General features: G+C 49.2%; 1 protein-coding gene and 1 long non-coding RNA gene across 4 annotated transcripts in view; one reads left to right on the top strand and one right to left on the bottom strand.

Moving 5' to 3' along the window:
- Positions 1-3645: 3645 nt before the first annotated feature.
- The window catches only part of TMEM94 (transmembrane protein 94), a 35866-nt gene continuing 18476 nt past the window's right edge, over positions 3646-21035 (top strand). For all 3 annotated transcript variants that reach the window (XM_060082940.1, XM_060082939.1, XM_060082941.1), the window contains exons 1-4: positions 3646-3748; positions 3949-4083; positions 9431-9677; positions 15330-15459. In XM_060082940.1, the coding sequence (XP_059938923.1) occupies positions 15436-15459 (24 nt within the window). In that variant the 5' untranslated portion in view covers positions 3646-3748; positions 3949-4083; positions 9431-9677; positions 15330-15435. The remainder of the gene's footprint in view (positions 3749-3948; positions 4084-9430; positions 9678-15329; positions 15460-21035) is intronic.
- On the bottom strand, positions 16849-19513 carry LOC132478818 (uncharacterized). The gene is made up of 3 exons (XR_009530417.1): positions 19263-19513; positions 17891-18113; positions 16849-17507 (listed from the first exon to the last, which is right to left on the bottom strand). It is a non-coding gene; the product is annotated as an uncharacterized LOC132478818 (long non-coding RNA).

Below are 21035 nucleotides of genomic sequence, written 5' to 3'. Positions count from 1 at the left end.
TTTTACAGCAGTTTTAGGTTCACAGAGAGGGAGGTTCTTGCTCCTTGATTCATTAGCTATATGGCAGAGGAGCGTCACATAGCCCAGACCATTTAGTATTGAAGGTGTCTTCTTCTTCCTCCTCCTTCTTCCTCTCTTTCTTTCTTCTCTCCTTCTCCTTCTCTTTTCCCTCTACTGTTCCCCCTCCCTCTTTTGTTCTAAGGAGAGATGAGAACTATGATTGTTTATATAGCTAGGGGAAAGGATCCAATGGACAGGAAGCAACTAAAGATGCTAGAGAGGGTAATTGAGCACCAGCTCATTTATTCAACAAACATTTATCAGATACCTACTGTGTGCCAGGCACTCTGTTAATCAACAGTGACACAAAGATGAAGAAGACATTGTCCTTGGACACAAGGGGCTCACAGGAAGAGAAATGACATATAATTAGACAATGTTATTAAATACGTAAAGCCTAGGGATGGATATGTCCAGTATCTATACAGAATCATACAAAGAAATGATAATTGGATCCAAAAGTAATTGCAGGGCTTCCCAGGTGGCGCAGTGGTTGAGAGTCTGCCTGCCGATGCAGGGGACACGGGTTCGTGCCCCGGTCTGGGAAGATCCCACATGCCGTGGAGCGGCTGGGCCCGTGAGCCATGGCCGCTGAGCCTGCGCGTCCAGAGCCTGTGCTCCACAACGGGAGAGGCCACAACAGTGAGAGGCCCGTGTATAGCAAAAAAAAAAAAAAAAAAAAGTAATTGCAAAGCAACTTCAGATCTTATTGTAGTCTCTTGAGTAAAATGTCAAAGGGGGAATTACATAAATGATTTACGAGAAACCTTCCTAAAATCCTATTCTTCGTTTCTCTTTCCCTCCTCCTCTCCGCTAAGGGGGATTCTGTCTTTACCTGTTAGGTTCCCAGGTCATTCACTGTACAGTATCAGACTAACAGGGGAAAGGTATTCCACCTACTCCCCTAAGGCATTTCTCACTCTGCTCTAAAGCTTCTCTTTTTCCTCTCTCCAAACTTCCTCCGGCTCTTCCCTAACCCGCACCATCCTGGCTCTTCTCTCTTCACTTTCTCTTGCTCCCTTTTCAAACCCAACTGCTCTCATTTGCCGGTAACTCTGCATCGTATCCAAAGTAAACCCAATCACTCAAGGCTTGCCTTTCTCAGTCTTACCTTTCCTCTATTCTTCTGATACTGTGCAATGATTTGGCAACCTAACAGGCACAGACAGAATGCAGGAGGAGAGAAAGAGACCTTGGATACTAATGTATTATTAATATTATTTTGCTGTCAAAGATATAAAACAATGTGGTAAGTAAAATGATACAGTTATCTACAGAGCAGGGACAAGCCAATCTGATCTTAAAGGATGATCGGGAGTTCGAAAGAAAGGAGAAGGGCATTTCAGGCACCGCAAACGGCATAAGCTAAGCCTAGAGATGGGAAGTAGGCTGGGGTGAGGCAAGGGATTGAGGATACAGATGGGGAAAGGAAGAGGAGTATCTCTTCCCTGGAGGAATGCTGAAAGGGGAATAGGAGCAGATAAAGTGGATGAGACATCTCCACTGGAAGGCCTTGGTCTTCCCATCAAGGTCATTTTGGTAGGGAGAGATAGGGAAAGCTCCAGAAAAGTGAAGAAGGATTGGTACAGCTGCCTGGGGTTACTAGACAACCAAGAAGACATGGCCATAGAGACCTCAGAGCCACAAAAAGTCTAGCCAGGGTGAATTTAGAGTGGGTGTATCAGTATGTTTTGGATTGAGTGATTTGATTTACTTCTTAGGCAAAGTTTTTTTTTTTTAATTTTTATTTTTTAGGTCATGCTGCACAGCATGCTGGATCCTAGTTCCCTAACCAGGGATGGAACCTGTGCCCCCTGCAGTAGAAGCAAGCAGTCTCAACCACTGGAACGCCAGGGAAGTCCCAGCTTAGGCAAAGTTTTATAGCTGGGGGGATTGACAGAGGGGATGGTCAATGCACAGTGAAGGACTGTGGCACAGTCCCTGAAACTGGTAGGCACTCAGTTCAAATTTGTTGAGTGATATTCATAAAGCCCAACGGAACAGAGAAACAAGTATGGCCAGAGGTGACTGGGGTACAAAGTGGAGCAGGGCAGGATGACTGTGTTACACCTGCTAACCTTCCAAATGCAGCCATATAAGCCTTCTGGGATGAAGTGAAAAGACATTAGATACAGGCAATTGACTAGTTCAGTTCAGCAAACATTTACAGGGTACCAGCCTCCAAATAAGGTGCTGTGTGGACTGCCAGGATAAGCCAGCTGCCTTCAGGTTGCTTGAAGTCTTACAAAAATAATTCTGTGCAAAGCATACTTTTGTAAAGGTAGCAGTGGAGACACAAAGAAAAGCTCAGTGCTACAGAGTTTCAATGACTAAAAGTCAGGGAAGGCTTTTGGGCAGGTAGTGTTTGGGGTAGACCTTTAGGATGGGTATGGATTTGAACATTGATTTTATTGGTAGGAAGGAACCTACAAAGCACAGGGAAACTCTTGGGCAAAGAAGTAGAGGTGGGAGGGTCCCAGAGGCATTTAGGGGATGGTGGTGAATCTATGTGGCTGCAGGAGTCGTTTGGTTTGTGGGGAGTTATGCCTGGAAATGTATGTCTGAGTCGATTTATGAGGGGCTTTGAATGTCAGGTAGAGAGATTTGGACTTTTCTATTGGCGAAGATAAACAGCAGAAGATTTTTGTATTCAGGAAAGGGACATGATTCTACCAGTTTTAGACAACAGCTAAAACAGTTCAAACATACAAGATTAGGCACTGAAATGGCACCTTCTTGTCCAGCTGAAAAGCAAGAGAGGTTTAATTACATAATCAAATTCATTAACAGGGAGAAGGGGCTCTTAGTTCCCAGGACCAGCCATGACCTTCTTCTAGTTTTATAAACAGTCTAAAAAACAAAAAACCAACTCTCCAGACTTAGATCTCTGGGAAAACAGAAGTAAATACTGACACAGGCTTGCTTTGTTTTCCCAAGAGACGTCTCCCAGGCGACTTCTCTAATTATCTAGAAAAAAAATTTTTTAAACTTGTTTTTCCCTTTAGAGTTCAGCCGAGCTGAGGAGAAAAACTGCAGTATTGCCTTAGATTCTCCAGCTTTGGTTTGGAAGCAGTATTGGTCCCAGAGGGACTCCCTCCAAGGTCTCTGAGCGAGGTGTCTCGAGGCATTTGTTCCCAGCAAGAAGGAGGGAGCTTTGGAGACACAGGCGCTCTGCAAAGGGCTTATTTTAAAAGGAAAGGCGGGGGGCGGGACGGCCCGTTGATCTTTTTAGGATAATTCCATAGGAAAACTAACCTAGGTGAAAGCCGTGCCCTCACCTCTGGTCAGGAACTCTGGATCAGAAAACGCTACGGCATGACGTTCAAGGATGGACAGTGGAAAAAAAAAAAAAAAAAAAAAAAGGATGGACAGTGGTTGCGCGTTCTCCCGCCGGCATCACCTGGCACTTAATTCCGCCAGGCTCCCGGAGGGGAGGTTGTGGCTACAGCCTAGTGCTCCGCTCAGCCAATAAGAAGCCAAGAATCCCCGCCCGTCTCGGATTGTGACCAATCAACGCCCAGGACTTTAGCTAGCGAGCCGGCGACTCCGTTGTCCGAGAAAGGAGGCAAACCCCCTTGGAGTTGCCAGTAACGGACATGGCTGCGGCCCCTGGAGGAGGGGACGCGAAGTGAGGAGGGGGCAGGGAGGGGAGAGGACGCGGGCGAGGAAGACTGGTCCCCGGGCCCCGGTAAGTACTAGAAGGCCCGTGGCCCGAAGCAAGGGGAGCAAAGGGGCGTGGGGCTCGGCCTTCGGCGTCCTCGGGATTCTTGGGCACGGGGAGGGGAGTCTGGGGTCTGCACCCAGGTAATGGTCTCGGGGGAATCCCTTCGGTGGAGGAGTCAAGGGACTGGCTCTTGCCTCCAGCTCTTGGCCATTTCCTTCCCCCAGGTGCTCACACTTGCCCTCGGCCCTGGCTTGGCCCTCTGGGGGTCCCGCGTCGGAAATCGAAGCCTCCCGCCAACAAAGACTCCCTGCCCCAGGATTGCGGTGCCTGGGCCCCAGCCCAGAAGGCTTCCAGCGCTGGTATTCAGTTTATTTATAGGTCTCTGGGAGTCCCCATCCCGGCCCAATTCAGACGGTTGCCTCCCCTGCGCGCGCTCTCAGCTGCCGTCCGGGCCCTCGTGCTGACCACGTCCCCTGTGTCCAGGTGGATGGAGCCGGAGGGGCTTTTCAACCCTGAGCAGCGACGTTGCAGTTTGGAGCATGCCCTGCCTGCCCCCCCCACCAGCCCCCGCCCCCTTCCGCCTTTCCAGAAAGTTGTTTAAAGACTCCTTAGAAGCAACCAGAGGAACATTACTTCCTACCCTATAAACTGATCTCTCTGCTGTGCTCTCGTTCCTCTGCTGCTCACCGTTGAAGCCAGTTCTTAAAGTCCCTTGTGTGCTGCTGTGTGAGCCCCTGCCCGGTGCCAGTTACGAGGGAAACCCTGCTCTTTCATTGGTGTGTGACCACGGGCTGCACTTTGGCGTGTTCATTGATTTGGTCACGCGCTGCTACATCCCACCCTCTTTTTTTGAGTGTGTGGCTCTTGGGGAAGAAAAGGAGGGAGCTCTGTATCGAATCCCTTTTCCTTCTTGTGTGTGATTTTGTGTACTGGGGATGATGATAGTTTTCTCATGCTTTATCCAAGACCCTCACCTCAGCTGTAGTGACACAGTTCAGTTAAGCCTGGGTACTCTTAGAAGATGGAAGTCAGGAGGGAATTTTAACGTTTTATTTTACAGATGTGGAGACTAACTGCTGGGAGAGGCAAAGGGCCAGGGTCATCAAGGTCCCAGGACTGGAACTCTGAAGTCCAGATTCTTGAGTCCTTTATCCACTAGAGCCGGTTGTTTCCTAGGTGTGATCTGAGAAAACCAAGTTCCCTAACTTCTCTCAGCCTTTGCAGGGTGGTTGTGAGCATTAAATGACGTGGTCTATATATAAGGATCCCTTGGATGGGGTCTAGGACTTACTAGGTTCTCAATATATTTTTGCATTTTTTAATTTTAAGTAACCAGCAGGTAGTTCACTGGCTGATTTCTTGTATTAATATTTATTGTAGTCTCTATTTGTGGGTGTAAATTAGTGGTTCTCAGGAAAGACAGGGAGGGGCAGAGTCAGGACAAGGTAGCCCTTCCTCCGTTTGGGGGAACCACTGTAGTGTCATTAGAGGTGTTATGAATGAGAGTGTGATTGTGTTTAAGAATAGTGCAGAGGCAGAGAAAGGTTAATAAGCACTGAAGAAAGAAGAAATACCATGGTGGTATGTCTTTATGGTGATCTTGGTAAAAGAAGAGCTGATCTTAGTAATCCAACGAGGTAGTTTTAATTTTTTTTAAAATGGCACAAGTAAGGTTTATTTTCTAAAAAGTCAAATAAAAATGATCCATGGAGTTTAAAAAAAATAACTGTAAAGATCAGAAGACATCAGAACGTAGACTGTCAGTAACTGGAACTGGAACTGTGTAGATGTTCCCGTAAAATCCACATACTGTATGTACTCTGCAAGGCTTATTTCAACTGCCATGTCAGCTGTAACTTCCTTGCTCGCTGGTTTTTGTCAGAACGACAAACAGGGAAACTGGTGGAGACCATGGAGAAGTGCATTGGCCAGGGAGTTGGAGTACAGACCATCCCCTTGGATAACCAGCCACCAAAGAATTGAGAGTTAACTGCCCTTGAACCCCTACCCTACCCCCCACTCCCACCCCTTGTTTGTGGTGACCCGACATCAGAAGATTAGTCCGGGAGAGCCAGGGCTGGGCGGTGAGATGGAAGAAAACAGAAAGCCCTTCACATTTCTATTTTGAGAAGTTGCTAGGGAGTGCCAGCTCCAAGCGCTGAAAAGCAGCCTTTCGGAAAGCTTAACTCCTGCAGAACTCAGGAGAAATGAAAGTCGCTATCCTTCGGTTCCTCCCACTGCTGCTTCCCCAGTGTTGGGCTTGGGAAACAATTTCTATGGGGCGAGGGAGGAGCACTATTGTAAATGTGACCTACACCCAAGGCTTGACTTGAGGTTTCACCTGAGTCGAGTTTGAGCTCTGAGAATAGCCTTTCTCAAATCCATTCCTGGTGTTTAATTGAGAAGGTTCCCAGTCGTGGTTGGCACTTCTCTGCCGGTCAATGTGTGCTAATCTTTTTTATCTGGTTATTGGATCAGCGTTGGTTTCACGAGAGTGTCTTTCTTGACCTAAAAGATAGGCTCCTTTAAAAATATTGTTTGAACTCTGGTTTCTGAGCAGGCCCAGATTTGTTTACAGTACACAGGTGAACTAAAGGCTAAGCCGTGGCTGCAGCAGGAATGTTTTTCTTCCGAAGGGACCAGCCAGCCAGAAATGTGTGGTATGGTGACCAGGGGTTCGTGTAATAATAAGCTTTGCCTGTGGTTGCCAAGCCAGTAGTAAACAGGATCACGTGGCGTGGCAAGTAGGTTAGGGACCAGATTTAGACCCGGCCTGATGTCTGCATCCAAAGGCCTAGAGTGATGGGGAATGAGGGGTGCCCAAGGGAAGGAGACCCTTTCAGGGCTCACAGCAGCCTTTGGGAAACTAGAAATAGTGTAATGATATGAATGCAGTTTTCTTAATTTCAGGATCATCTTGAAAAAGATTCCTGATAGCAGTCTTCCTTAGTAGGAAGCTGAAGAGAAAAATATTGGGAAACACCTGCAAAAAGATATATACTGGAGAGAAACTCAAAGGTGTATTGAAAAGAGCAGAGGGACTTCCCTGGTGGTCCAGTGGGTAGGACTCCACGATCCCAATGCAGGGGGCCTGGGTTCAGTCCCTGGTCGGGGAACTAGATCCTGCACGCCTGCCTCAACTAAGAAGTTTGCATGCCCCAGTCAAGACCAGGAGCAGCCAAAATAAATAAATAAATAAATATTTGGGGAAAAAAAAAAAGAGCATAAACATCCCTAAAGTTAACATGGAATGCAGTGGGTGAATATTCCTTGTAATGTAAGCCAGAACCAATTGCAAAATCAGAAGTTGCTGATTTTTTTTTTTTTTTGCCACACCGTGTGGCTTTTAGGATCTTAGTTCCCCAACCAGGGATTGAACCTTGGCCTTGGCAGTAAAAGCGCCAAGTCCTAACCACTGGACTGCCAGGGAATTACCAGAAGTTGCTGATTTTTTTTTATTGTGGTAAAATATACGTAATACAAAACTTACCATTTTAACCAGTTATGTGGCATTAAGTACATTCACAATGTTACACAGTCATCACCACCATCCATCTCCAGAACTTTTTTATTTTCCCAAACTGAAACTATGTCCCCATTAAACACTTAATTTCCCATTCCCTCCTCCTCTAGTCCCCGGCAACCACCATTCTACTTTCTGTCTCTAGGAATTTGACTGCTCTGGGACCCTCAAATAAGAGGATCATACAATATTTGTCCTTTTGCGACTGGCTTATTTCACTTAGCGTAAGGTCTTCACAGTTCATCCACGTGGTAGCATGTGTCAGAATTGTCTTCCTTTTGAAGGCTGAATAATATTCCATTGTATGTATAGGCCACATTTTGTTTATCCATTCATCTGTTGATGGACACTTAGGTTGCTTCTACCTTTGTTATTGTGAATAGTGCTGCTGTGAACATGAGAGTACAGATATCTGTTTGGGTCTCTGTTGTCACTTCTTGTGGGTATATATCCCCAGGAGTGAGAGGTTGCTGATTCTTTAAAGATACATTTGGTACATTCATATGGTTTGAAAATCAAAAGGCACAAAAGTATATACAGTGAAAATTCTTCTTCCCACTCCTATCCTCAGCCACTTAGTTCCAGTTTATTAATATCTTCTTTTGTAGGTTATGCTCTTGGTATTGATTCTAAGAAATCCAACCCAAAGTTACAAAGATTTTCTCCCATTATTTCTTCTAGAAATCTTATAGTTTCACTTTTCCATTTAGGTCTATGATCCATTTTTAGTTAACTCTTGTATGTGGTGCAAGCTATATTTACAAGGTATTTTTTTTTGCATCTGAATATTCAATTGTTCCAGCACAATTTGTTGAAGAGACTTTTTTTCTACTGAATTGCCTTTATACCTTTTTTCGAAAATCAATTGACCACATATGTCTGGGTCTATTTCTAGACTCTATTACCAGGCCAATACCACACTGCATCAATTACTGTAGCTTTATAAAACCTTGATGTCCAGTGGTGAAAATATTCCAGCTTTGTTCCCCTGGGGTAGTCTAATTTGAATGTCTCTTATTGTGGATAGAGTTGAGCATCTTTTCATGAGTAGATGCTACTGGATTTCTTGATTTCATAGTCTCTCGGAGTTAGAGGAGACTATAAAAAGCCATCTCTTTCTTATTTGCTACCTGATGTATTTATTAGCTCCATAATTCCCCACCTCTGCTTGGATCCCTCTAGTGATGGGGAGCTCATTGCCTCTCAGGGTGGCCTCTTCCAATTTTTTTATACAGTTCTAATATGTATAAAAGATATTGCTTGGGAGTTCCCTGGTGGCCTAGTGGTTAGGATTCCAGACTTTCACTGCCATGGCACAGGTTCAATCCCTGATGGGGACTGAGATCCCAAAAGCCACGCAGCCAAAAAAAAAAAAAAAAAAAAGATATTGCTCATATTAGGTCCTAGTCGGCCTCCGTATAGCTTCCTCCCTCTAATCTAGTCCCTATTTTTGGAGCCTCCCAGAGTAAGCCTGGCCCTTCTTTCCCCTGGCAGCCGTCACGCCCTCCTGTCTCTGCTCTAACCTGCTGTGTTTTTGGTGTCCTGGCCAAGCATTTTCTATCCCTTCCATTAATTCTTTTTTTTTTTTTTTTTTGCGGTACATGGGCCTCTCACTGTTGTGGCCTCTCCCATTGCGGAGCACAGGCTCCGGACGCACAGGATCAGCGGCCATGGCTCACAGGCCCAGCCACTCTGCGGCATGTGGGATCTTCCCAGACCAGGGCATGAACCCGTGTCCCCTGCATCGGCAGGCGGACTCTCAAGCACTGCGCCACCAGGGAAGCCCCATTAATTCTTATGTGATAGTTTCTCCAACCTGGTTGCTGTTTTCTGGAAGCCTTCCATTTTAGTCAGTGTCCTTCTTAAAGTGTGTGATGCACAAATGAACAAAATATTTCAGGTGTGCTCTGAAATGTACAGGAATGAGACTTACCCCTGTCTTTTGGGGGACTTGGCATATCTGTTAATGCAGCCTAAATGTGAGTGAACTCTGGGCGGCCATGCCACTTATTTTGAAAATGCTTTTAATTAAGCCATTTGTAATAGTTTACTACAGTAGTTTTTGAACCTAAGTGCAGGAGTTAATATCGAATCTCTTACAGTTAAATTGAATCTATTAGATTTGGCCCATCATTTCTGCCTGTTGAGATCTTCCTGGAGCTTGACTTTGATCTCTTTTCCAGGTTTGTGCTATCCAAGAATTTGATTAGCATACCATCTGTTTCCTCACCCAAGTTATTGATAAAGGTATTGACTAGGATGCCACCAAGGATAGAACCCCGAGACTTGTGATTGAAAACCTCTCTCCCACTGAATATCCATGCATCCATCAGCACACTTTCAGCTGAGTAGAGTCCACCAAATTGTGTTTTTGGTGTGTTGGGCGTGCCTAGAGGACCAGCAGAGCTAATGAAGATTGTGTTGGAAGAGGTAAGGACAGCCAGCTCCTCAGCTCGCCCTCAACCTGAAACTTGGGCACCCATTCTTTTTTCTTTGTTTTCTTTTTTTAAAAAATATTTATTTATTTGGCTGCACCAGGTCTTAGTTGCAACAGGCGGGCTCCTTAGTTGTGGCTTGCGATCTCTTAGTTACAGCTTGCAAACTCTTAGTTGCAGCATGCATGTGGGATCTAGTTCCCTGATCAGGGATCGAACCCAGGCCCCCTGCATTCGGAGGGTGGAGTCTTAACCACTGCGCCACCAGGGAAGTCCCCACGCTAGTTCTTTTTGATGTTGGTTCTGAGCTTGGCAGCAGGAAGCATCGACCCCTTTGTTCTCATTGCCGTCTTTGTCTAGATACCCGTCATGGCAAACCAGGGTTATTGTAATTTTCTTCTAACTCTTCTGCCTGTAATTTCTTTCCCTTTCCCCTCTGATCCATTCTCTACCCTTTTAAAATCCTGGGACCTACTCAGAAACCTTAAGTGACTCCTCAGGGTGTCTTTGTTTCGAGGGCCCCTGATTCCCTGTCCTATGTGGTCATTTATTTCTTCATTTATTTCTTCAGTCTGACCTACTCAGGCCTTCTGCTCTAACCAAATAGGTCAGATCACTATCTTTCAAAAAGGCTCCCGGGGGGAGGGATAAATTGGGAGATTGGGTTGACACATACACACTACTATATGTAAAACAGATAACTAATAAGGACCAACTCTATGGCACAGAGAACACTACTCAATACTCTAATGGCCTGTATGGGAAAAGAAGCTAAAAAAGAGTGGCTATATGTATATGTATAACAGATTCAGTTTGCTGTACACCTGAAACTAGCACAACATTGTAAATTATACCCCAATTAAAAAAAAAAAAAAGGCTCCTGCATTTCTTCCCCGGTGCCTGGGTTGGGACTTGTGGCTCTTGCTTGGGCAGCCCTTCCTCTTCTTACTCCTAAGCACCCGTTTACACTTCTCATTTAGTATGTCAATGCCAACTTGAATTGTTATCTCTTTTCATAATAGCTCAAACCACTATATTATAAATCCCTCTAGGGAAGGGACCACATCTTATACTTCTTTGAAAACAGGACCATTCCTTATACTTACTAAGTATCTGCTATTGTAACACACTACAGGTGCTGGATAAATGTTTGCTTCATTATCCTTTCTCTTTTATATCTGCCAAATCTTGCATGTGCTAGGCATTTTAGAGGTTAGTTGAGCTCGGATTCCACTGTACTTTTGGAAAATCAGCACTATGGAGGCAACTCTGTTTCCATACAATGATATGCACCTATTTAAGTATATAGTTCAAAGAATTTTGACAAATGTGTATACCCCTGTAGTCACCACCCACAGTCAAGATATTAAACGAAAGATCCCTGTGCCCTTTGCAGTCATTCCCTCCCCCTGCCCCCAGGCAACCCCTGATCTGCTTGCTGCCACTATTGATTAGTTTTGCCTGTTCTGAATTTTATATTAATTAAATCATACAGTAGGCACTCTTTTGTGTGTGGCTTTTTTTTTTTTTTTTTGGCTGTGTTGGGTCTTCGTTGCTGCGCATGGGCTTTCTCTAGTTGTGGTGAGCGGGGGCTACTCTTTGTTGCAGTGTGCGGGCTTCTCATCGTGGTGGCTTCTCTTGTTGCGGAGCATGGGGTCGAGGTGCACGGGCTTCAGCAGTTGTGGTATGCAGGCTCAGTAGTTGTGGCTTGCGGGCTCTAGAACACAGGCTCAGTAGTTGTGGCACATGGGCTTAGTTGCTCCGTGGTATGTGGGATCTTCCCGGACCAGGGCTTGAACCCATGTCCCCTGCATTGGAAGGTGGATTCTCAACCACTGCGCTACCAGGGAAGCCCTATGTGTGGCTTCTTTCACTCATCAAATGTTTTTGAGATTCAGCCATATTGTTGTGTATAAAAGTACTTTATTCTGTTTTGTTGCTGAGTAGAATTCCATTGTATGGATTTACCACAGTGTGTTCATCCATTCATCTGAGTGGACATTTGGATTATTTCCAGTTTGGGGCTATTTTGAATAAAATTGCTATGAACATTTGTATGTAATTCTCTTTGAGGACATATGTTTCCATTACTGGGTCATGTAATAAGTGTCTATAGTTGACCCTTGAACTGCATGAGACCACTTATATGTGGATTTCTTTCATTAAATACGTACCAGAATGCTACACGATCCATGGTTGGTTGAATCCACAAATGCAGAACTGTAGATTTGGAGGGCTGACTGTAAAGTTACATGTGGATTTTCCACTGTGCTTGGGGGGCAGGAGGGTGGTGTCAGGGGTCGGTGTCTCTAACCCCCGCCTTGTTAAAGAGTCACCTGTACTTTATCAGAAACAGCCAAAATGGTTTCCTAAATGGTTATACCATGTTATATTCCCACCAGCAATTTATCAGTTCATATCCTCACCAACGCTAAGTACTGTCGGTCGTTTTCATTTTAGTCATTCTGATGGGTGCCTATTAATATTAATACTGATAAATAGAAATGTATGAATATTATTTAATTTAAATATTAAAACATTAATGTTAACATTAAGTCTTCCATTCCATGAACATGGTATAGCTCTCTCTTTGTTTAGGTCTTCTTTAATTTCTCTCAGCAGTGTATAGGACTTATGTGTATTTTCATTAAAGTCATCTCTAAGTATTTTTTTTGGTACTATAAGTGATATTTACACATTTTAATTTTCCTATATTTCATTATAGCATATAGAAATTTATATTTGCATTTTATATTTTGACCTTGTATCATGCAACCTTGCACACTTATTTGTTCTAATATCTTATTTGTAGATTCCTTAGGGTTTTCTACATGTTTGATCGAGTCTTCTGCAAATAAAGACAGTTTTACTTATTTCTCTACAATCTTTTTTTTTCTTGGCCATGCCCGCAGCTTGCAGGATCTTAGTTCCCGACCAGGGATTGAACCCAGACCCTGGCAGTGAAAGCACCAAGTCCTAACCACTGCCCTGCCAGGGAATTCCCTCTTTACAATCTTTATGCCTTTTATTTCTTTTTTTTCTCCTTACTTTTGAGTTCTCGTTCTTGACTTTGGTGACTCTTTCTGCATATTTCTTGTTTGCTGATGATAGTAGATGATAGTAATGGCGACTACTAAGACCTACCATGTACCAAATACTGTATTAGGCCCTCTGCATATAGTATTTTACTAATTCCTGCATATAGTATTTACCAATTCCTGTTGCATAGCTGTGAAATAGGTATCATCACTTCCATTCAATGAACAAGGACCCCGAGGCTCAGAGAGACAAGTGATTTGCCAAGGTCATTTGGCACTTGATACGTGATGGAGCCAGGATTTGAACCCACGAGTGTTTGGCTTTGAAGCCTGTGCTTTTTTTCACAATGGGCAGGGAGTGGACCTGGCCCTTTAAGGATACAGCTGCTGGTTTCAGATCAGACAGCTAAGGACAACTCTCTCCCAGAATCCCATGTATGGAGTGATGGGAAAACAGAGACTCTTAGAAAAATGTCGTGCTCCTGGCTGCCCTTTTGGAACTGCTGTGGTTCCATCCGGCCGCAGAGTTATTTCACTCCTGTAATGCTGGCAGAAGGAGTTAAGCATAATCCCCATCTGGCTCCTGGTGCCTTTCCCTGTGTGGTGACTGCCTCATCCAGCCCCTGCTGGCATGAGATGTCATGGGGACCTTGAGCTGTACTTGTAAACAGGGCCAGGGTGCCTGAGTCAGAGCGGCCTTAGGCAGAAGTGCATTCGGCCTCTCAGGATCCCATTTCAGTTGGCTGCCAAAAACCAAATGTCGCTGCACTGCAGTGCTGCTCCCAGCACCACTGCCTGTCTCTGACCCTCCAGGGCTAGCTCAGCTTTGAGGGCCCTGGCTGGAAAAGCAGAGGTAGGGTCAGACCTGGCAGTGCAGGGCTCTGACGTCTTGCGAGGAACTGGATGGGATCGTGGGTCGGATTTAGTGCCTGCAGAGCCTGGGCCTCCTGCCTGGGGTCCTCTGGACACAGCTTTTTTTTTTTTTTTTTAATTGTTTCTAGATAGCTCTTTTATGGATCAGTTTTCCTGGGCTTCTGACCAGCTCCTCTTAACGTAGGTTTTGCTGCAGGCCCCCAAAAGAACTGCCCCAGTCAGCAGGTTAGTTCTTTCTCCTCAAGTAGTCAGCTGGCACCGAATCAGATTACTCAGTGGCACTCTTTTTTTTTTTTTTTTTCTTTTTGCGGTACGTGGGCCTCTCACTGTTGTGGCCTCTCCCGTTGCGGAGCACAGGCTCCGGACGCGCAGGCTCCGGACGCGCAGGCCCAGCGGCCATGGCTCACGGGCCCAGCCGCTCCGCGGCATATGGGATCCTCCCAGACCGGGGCACGAACCCGTATCCCCTGCATCGGCAGGCGGACCCTTAACCACTGCGCCACCAGGGAGGCCCCTCAGTGGCACTCTTTACCCAAACACTGATTTGAAATCATTTAAGGTGTGTTGGCTGCCAGGATGGATGGGTGAGAGTCGGGGTTATGTGGGGAGGGAGTGGTGGGTGGGGAGGTTAGGCTAATCTTCATTTTCTAGATTGTTGTCGCCTTGGATCCCCCATCCTCGTGGACACCCGTCCAGGTCCCTGTTGAGCACTCCTTGTTGGCCAACCGCTCGAGAGGCCCACTGACTGTGGCCATGTACGCGTTGGCATGTGTGGCGTGTGTTTCCCAGCTGTGCTCCTGGTGGTGATGAAGTGAGCACGTCTCTACTTTGATCATCTCTGCTGCTCTTCCCACCATTTGCCTGATTATTCAAGTTGTATCTAGATTCCAATTTACCTTCACTTTTTTTTTTTTTTTTTTTTAATTTGGCCACACCGTGCCCAGCCTGTGGGATTTTAGTTCCCCGACTAGGGATTGAACCCGTTCCCCCTGCAGTGGAAGAGTGGAGTCTTAACCACTGGACTGCCAGGGAAGTCCCTCATCACCTCTTTAAAAGTGAAGGTATGGGACTACCCTGGCGGTCCAGTGGTTAGGACTCCGCGCTTCCACTGCAGGGGGCACGGGTTTGATCCCTGGTCGGGAAACTAAGATCCCACATGTGGCCAAAATAAATAAATAAATAAATAAAGAGCTGATGAGCCATGGCTTTTCCTGCCTGCTGGAAGTCAGCAAGTCAAAGAGTACACATGGGGGCTTCCCTGGTGGTGCAATGGTTGAGAGTCCGCCTGCCAATGCAGGGGACACGGGTTCGTGCCCCAGTCCAGGAAGATCCCACGTGCCGCAGAGCGTCTGGGCCTGTGAGCCATGGCCGCTGAGCCTGCGCATCCGGAGCCTGTGCTCCGCAGCGGGAGAGGCCACAACAGTGAGAGGCCCGCGTACTGCAAAAAAAAAAAAAAGAGTACACATGGAATAAAACATACGTGCCTCCGAAAATTAGGGTTAAAAGAGGGAAAGCTTGCAGCTCTCCAGCATCCCTGCTGTAGCCCTCTCCCTCCTGGCCACAGAGAGTGGAATTTGTAAAGCTGACTGCTGCCAGGACAGGCCGGGGCCCTGGACGTCACCAACACCGTCTTCTCCACGTCCTGCTCGGCTGTTTAGATGATACTGTTGTGTTTCACAATAGCTGCCCCTTCCAGCAACCCGGCCTTACAGGACCTCTTTCTTTTTCTTCCCCAGATGCTGTGACTGTGACAGAGTCACTGGGGTTCGTACATGTTGGGGAGGAGCCTTCCTTTCGGGGGTGACCACCTTCCTCTGGGCATGCCTGCAGTACCCTGGGCCCATGGACCTGAAGGAGAAGCATGCGGTAGGCCATGATCGGTTCCCTAACGGGGATTGTCTGTGTGTCTCTGTTGGACTCTCCCTACCTGTGTTTGCCTGGGAGGTCCTCATGTGGAGGCTTTACACCAAAAGTGAGGGAGGGGGCGCAGCTCTGAGGCTTGGGGTACGTGATCTGATCCCTGGACGATACTATTGCTTGGGTGGAACACACAGGCTCAGGGAGCTGGGACTCAAGGACAAAGGGTGGACCAGTTAACACGGCCGCATGGGAGCCGGTTTCTGATTGGGGTTGGCTCTGAGCCAGTCTTCCACTCCTTGCCCAGGGGTGTGTAATTTCACTTGTTTGCCCTTTGCTGGGCTCTGCCCCAACCTGCTGAGCTGGGTTGAGTACTCAGTTGGGCACCCTCTCTGTGGTTAGAGAAGAGCTCCCCAGTCAGACTCCAGACACAGCTGCTGAATCAGCTGGGGGTAAGCAGCCCGGGGGTCCAGGCATCCTCCCCCAGCCTGACTCAGGCACCCCAGCCTCCAGGCATACCGTCTTTACGTGGAGTTAGATTTGTCAGCCAACAGAGCATCCCTCTCCTGGGATGAGGATTGCCCCAGGGGATGTCCTTCCTCTAGGTCCTTGCCTGGCCTTCTTTTTTTTTTTTTTTGGCTGCACTGCACAGCATGTGGGATCGTAGTTCCCCAACAAGGGATCGAACCCGTGCCCCTTGCAGTGGAAGTGTGGAGTCTGAACTGCTGGACCGCCAGGGAAGTCCCCACCTTGCCTGGCCTTCTGTCACACCTTCCTAACAGGTCCCTCTGTCTCTGACCCCTTGCCTCCACTCGGCGGGCAGGGAAGGCTATCCAAAACGCAGAGCTGAACTTTTGTTGCCCCTGCTTAAAAGGCATCACACCACCTGCCGAAACCTTTAGCGTGGGGTCCAGAGCCCTCCATAATCCCACTCCTGCCATCGGCCCAGCATCCCTCACCTCCCCTGCCTCGGCCTTTACCACTGGTAATTCTGAACGCTTCAGAGTTTGGGCACACACTCCACGTTTAGGCCGTTACCCAGAAATCCCCTCCCCCACCCTTTTTCCTGCCAAACTCCTACTTTTCTTTCTTCAAGTCCCAGTTTAGGGACTTCCCTGGTGCTCCAGTGGCTAAGACTCCACGCTCCCCATGCAGGGGACCCAGGTTCGATCCCTGGTCAGGGAACTAGATCCCACATGCCGCAACTAAGACCCGGCGCAGCCAAATTAAAAAAAAAAACAAAGACCCGGTTTAGGCATGACCTTCTCCAGATACGTCCTCCTCATCCCTCCAGGGTCCCTCCTTTCACCATCATACTTGCTACGCTGTGTTGGCACCATCTGTCTGTCCCACTTTATCTCAGTGTCCCTGGCTCCTAGCACAGAGCCTGGCATGTAGCAAGGGCTTAGGAAATATTTATTGACTTGAACTTATGGATAGTGATCTTCCTGCCAAAGAGATCTGGGGAGGTCCGGGGGGGTCTGGGGAAGGAGCTGAGGGTCCACACAGACCTGGTGCCTGGCTGACTGCCGAGGTGTTCAGCCCCACATTTCACATGCCTCTGGATTCGCTGTGGAACAGGCCTGCGGACCTGAACTTGAAGCAGGTGTGTTCAGCCTCCTGTTCACAGATGCCTCTGGCTGGTCTGCAGGTGTCCATCCTAGCAGTGATTGGCGCACAGGCAAAGCTACACTTGCCCGTCCCCTAGCCTGGGTGCAGGGCTGCTGCGTACAGTTGCAAGAGCTGTGCACTGCTCAGTTCCAGGGAGCACCCCCCGCCCAAAGGCTATGATGTTGTACAATGTGGTGGCCTGCCTTGGGTGGGGCTGAACGTCCCGAAAACAGAAGACAGTGTTGTCCTCCGGTTCCAGCCTGTGGCTGAAACACCCATTCCTAGTGAATCGGGGAAACAAAGTTCTGTGGTCCAGCAGCTGGCTTCTTTCTCAAGGCCGAGGAAGAACCCTTGTGGACCCAGGCTGGATATCTCTCAGGGGCGTTTGTCGGGGAGGGTTTTTCTTCATCCTCTTCTTTTTCTTTCTGGATAGATGCTTTCCTGACCTAGAAAGCACCATTACCACCATTGTCAGCCATATTTATGGAATGCTTCCTTCGGGTGGTAGAACCCTAGGCCCTGGGGGATGGCCTCTGGCTGGGAGAGGCTTACTGTCTAGTTGAGGAGGTTAATAGGACAAGCAGCTAAGTAACAGATCTGACGGCGTTTCTACCTGGGGTACCTTGTGAGTTGTGTAAATATGGGCTTCTAAAGTGGATCCCTGGGGCCTCCAACAGTGGAAGCCTTCTTGGAGGCGTAGGAGTGGGCAAGCTGGCGTGCTGGGAGTTGATGGTAAGGTGGCCTGTCGTCACCTGGCTACAGCCCAGTATCAGTTTGACTGTTGCTGGTTGATCCTTTGCACCTTGCCCCCCTTCTCTTTGTGACCTACCTGTCCTCAGTGTCCCCTGCAGACCCTCCTCTCCCGTCTCCAGTCCTCCAGCCCATGGTGGATGTGCCGTGGCAGTGATGGTCTGGGTTTCTCCCCAGATGCAGAGCTTCCCTTTTCACTTGCTGAAGTGGACAGTGTCAGAGGGGGGCCAGACGCCAGAGGGCTGTGTTGGGGGGCGCTGCGGAATACCTGGGTTAGACCCTGTGAGCTGTTCTTCTAGGGCCTGTTGCACAGGAAGGAGAGTGTTTGCTTAGTTGTGGTTCCCCCAAAGCAGTGCCTTGGTAGAAAGCTAAAGGGGAGTGTGACCTGGGAGCAAGGGACAGGAGTCTCCTTGGCAGTTTGCTGAGGCTGCAACCCGACTACACAGGTGGCAGCCATCCTCAGAGTGACTGTCTCGGAAGCCGACCCCTCCTTCCCTGGCCTCACGGAGACTTCCTGCCCTTAACCTCTGGACTGCCTGGGCCCCTCCTTTCCTGTTCCCATTCAGCTCAGGGTTTGGCGGTGTGTGTGTGTGTGTGTGTGTGCGCGCGCGCGCGCACGTGCATGCGTGCTCACAGGGAGCTGTGCTGGAGAAGGGGGAGGGGAGAGGCCGGCTGGAACTCGGCTGAGGCACTCTCTTCCCTTCCCTGCCAATGAGATGGTGTCGTCTAGGAAACAGGGCCCTGGAGAAATGGTCTCAGGCTCCAGCCCGTGCTCCGGTTATTGGACCTGTTAGGCCATTTCCTCTCCCTCGAGGTTTTCCAGCCCCATCCTCAGGGTGGCCTGGATGGAGCCAGAGAAGTTTCCGGCCCCAACATCACCCAGGGGGTCTGTTCTGACAGCTTCCCGTATGTCAAACCAGGGGTTGCAGAGTGATGCCCAGGCTCTGCTTGAAGGCCCCGGAGGAGATGGGAGCCCAGGTCACCAGCCTCCTCTTTCCTCCTGGGATGAAGCCCGGCGTCCACAGGCAGTGTCCTGGTCCCAGCAGCACCTGGGCAGGTGTGTCTGGATGCGGCTGGGCGGTATCGGCTCCTGGCTGAGCTCTGCACTCGCCTTGATTAGCGGCTCTTGGAGCCCCCCCACCGCCACCTCGTGGGAAGATGTTGGGTCCTAGGTGTTGGAAGAGCCCCTCCTTTCAGCTGGCTCTTCCTTCTTCCACTGTCTTCCTCTGCTCGCTCACTTCCCAGCCCCCTGCTCTGCCCTCCGAGAAGTCACTGCTCCAGTTTTCTCAATTGCCGGTCCTTCCCCCTCCACGTAGGATGTGCTGCTATTAATAAGCACCCCCCCACCGCCGCCTCCCGTAGCTCTGACTGTGGAGAGAGCTGTTGTTGGCGTGACTCCATGCTGGAGTCTCAAAGGGATCTGGGGGGCTCCCCCAAGTGGGGCTCCTCACCTTGCCCAGGAAAGGGCGTCCAGGGGGAGAGGCCAAGTACTCCTCGATGCCGGCGGGTGCCCTGGGGCTCCGGGCCGACAGCAGCCACTTCCTGCACAGCTTCTCCTCCGGTGGGGGTGGGCGGTGGGCGCATCCGAACCCCTGGGCGGCACGTCGTCGCCCTCTGCTTACCCCCCGGCGCCTCCTCTGAAGAATGGGCCCAGCCCTTGGACAGCTGGCAGAGCCCCTACCAACTTTCTCCTCTCAACCCCTTCCCTCCTCCCTCCCTCTGCGCAGCCTCTCCCTCCTTCCGTCCTTCCCTCCGGCACCGGCAGCCGGTCTCCTCCTCCCTCCCTAAATCTGCAGCGTGACTGGAAATAGGCTAAATTAATCAGCAGATTGAAGCTCCACTCTGCTGCCGCTGCCGCCCCGCTCCTCGCTCGCACGCGCTCCAGCTCTCTTCTCTCTTCTCTTTCTTCGCTCCTTCCCTCTCTGTCTTTCTCTGTCTCCTTCTCTTCCTCTCCGAGAGCAGTGTTGGCAGTTCTGTGGCTGACTCGCTGTGGCTCAGGCTTTACCCCATGCTCTTTAAACGGGCAGAGCTATGGATTGCCCATCAGGGCAAAGGCAGCAAAGTGAGTATGCCAGCTGGGCTTGATGCCCCCGTTCCACACGCCCGCTTCCCAGCTTTGTGTCGGAGGCTTTGGGTTAACAGTTGAAGATGGAAGCTGGGCTGGAGGCAGCTTGGATTACGAGGTGGCGAGGACCGTGGAAGGAGGCTGGGGATGGGAGCCAGAAAGCCCGTGTGTGTAGCTGCCTGCCAGGCTCCTGAGTCACCCAGAGCAGGACCGGAGCCCAAGTTTCCCCGTGGGGCATCCTGTCAAGGTGTGCTGGGACCTGGGTCGCCAGGCACAAGGCTTGGATGCCAGCCCCTCCTCTGGGCCATTAAGGAAGCTTTTCTCGCCGGACAACATGGGTCACTGAGACAGGAGCCGCTGGGGCTGGGGTGATTTCTTCCTAGGTCTTGGCTGCAGGAGGTGAGAAAGAAGACAGGTGAAAGTGCCAAGGTCAGCATGAGCCGGGAAGAGAGAGGAAGAGGAGGAGGTGCCTTTCTGCTTGAGGTTTTGAGCTGCTTGTCTATAGACAGAGTCGATTTGTGTCTGGCCAAACTCGGAAGAGATTTATGGTGACGCCTATAATAGACCCTGGTGGATCGTGGCCAAATCTCTGCTTCACTGGTTCAGACCTCGTGGAGTCCAGCTGTGGGTCCCCGCTCACCTGCACCAGCCAAGGAGGCTGTGACCGTGGGGAACCTGGCGAAGGGCCCAGCTGGTTCTAATTAGTGGTTATCTGCTGTTGCCAAGGCCAAAGGCCAAGGCCAAGTCACAGTCTGCCTACCTGAGCCTAGGGGACCTAGATTCCACTTTCTCCCGAAACAGGTAGAATAGGAAGGAAAACAGCTGCTGTGCTGAGGGAACCTCAGGGGAGTCCCGAAAAGACAGGGACTGGGGGCTGGGGGCTTCTGGTTCTGGGCCATCTGAGAAACCTGACCGAGGTGGCACCGGACAGCCCAGGCGTGTTGGCCCTTAAAGCCTCGTTAGACGGACCCAGATGCTTAGCTTTGGGCCCTGGGGAGCTGGTTCTGTTCAGTAGCAGATTCCTTGCAGTTCTGATTTAGCAGATAGAATTTTGTCACCACCTGCTGCTCCTCCAGCACCCAGGCCCTGCCCGTGTCCCCCTTTGACGATGAAGCGGGGCGCGATGGGCGCATGCTGGCAGCCTCTCCTGAGCCTACAC

Source organism: Mesoplodon densirostris, chromosome 18 (genome assembly GCF_025265405.1).
Source record: "Mesoplodon densirostris isolate mMesDen1 chromosome 18, mMesDen1 primary haplotype, whole genome shotgun sequence".
In the NCBI taxonomy this organism is placed as follows: domain Eukaryota; kingdom Metazoa; phylum Chordata; class Mammalia; order Artiodactyla; family Ziphiidae; genus Mesoplodon; species Mesoplodon densirostris.
This window is presented reverse-complemented; position numbering and strand designations above follow the sequence as displayed.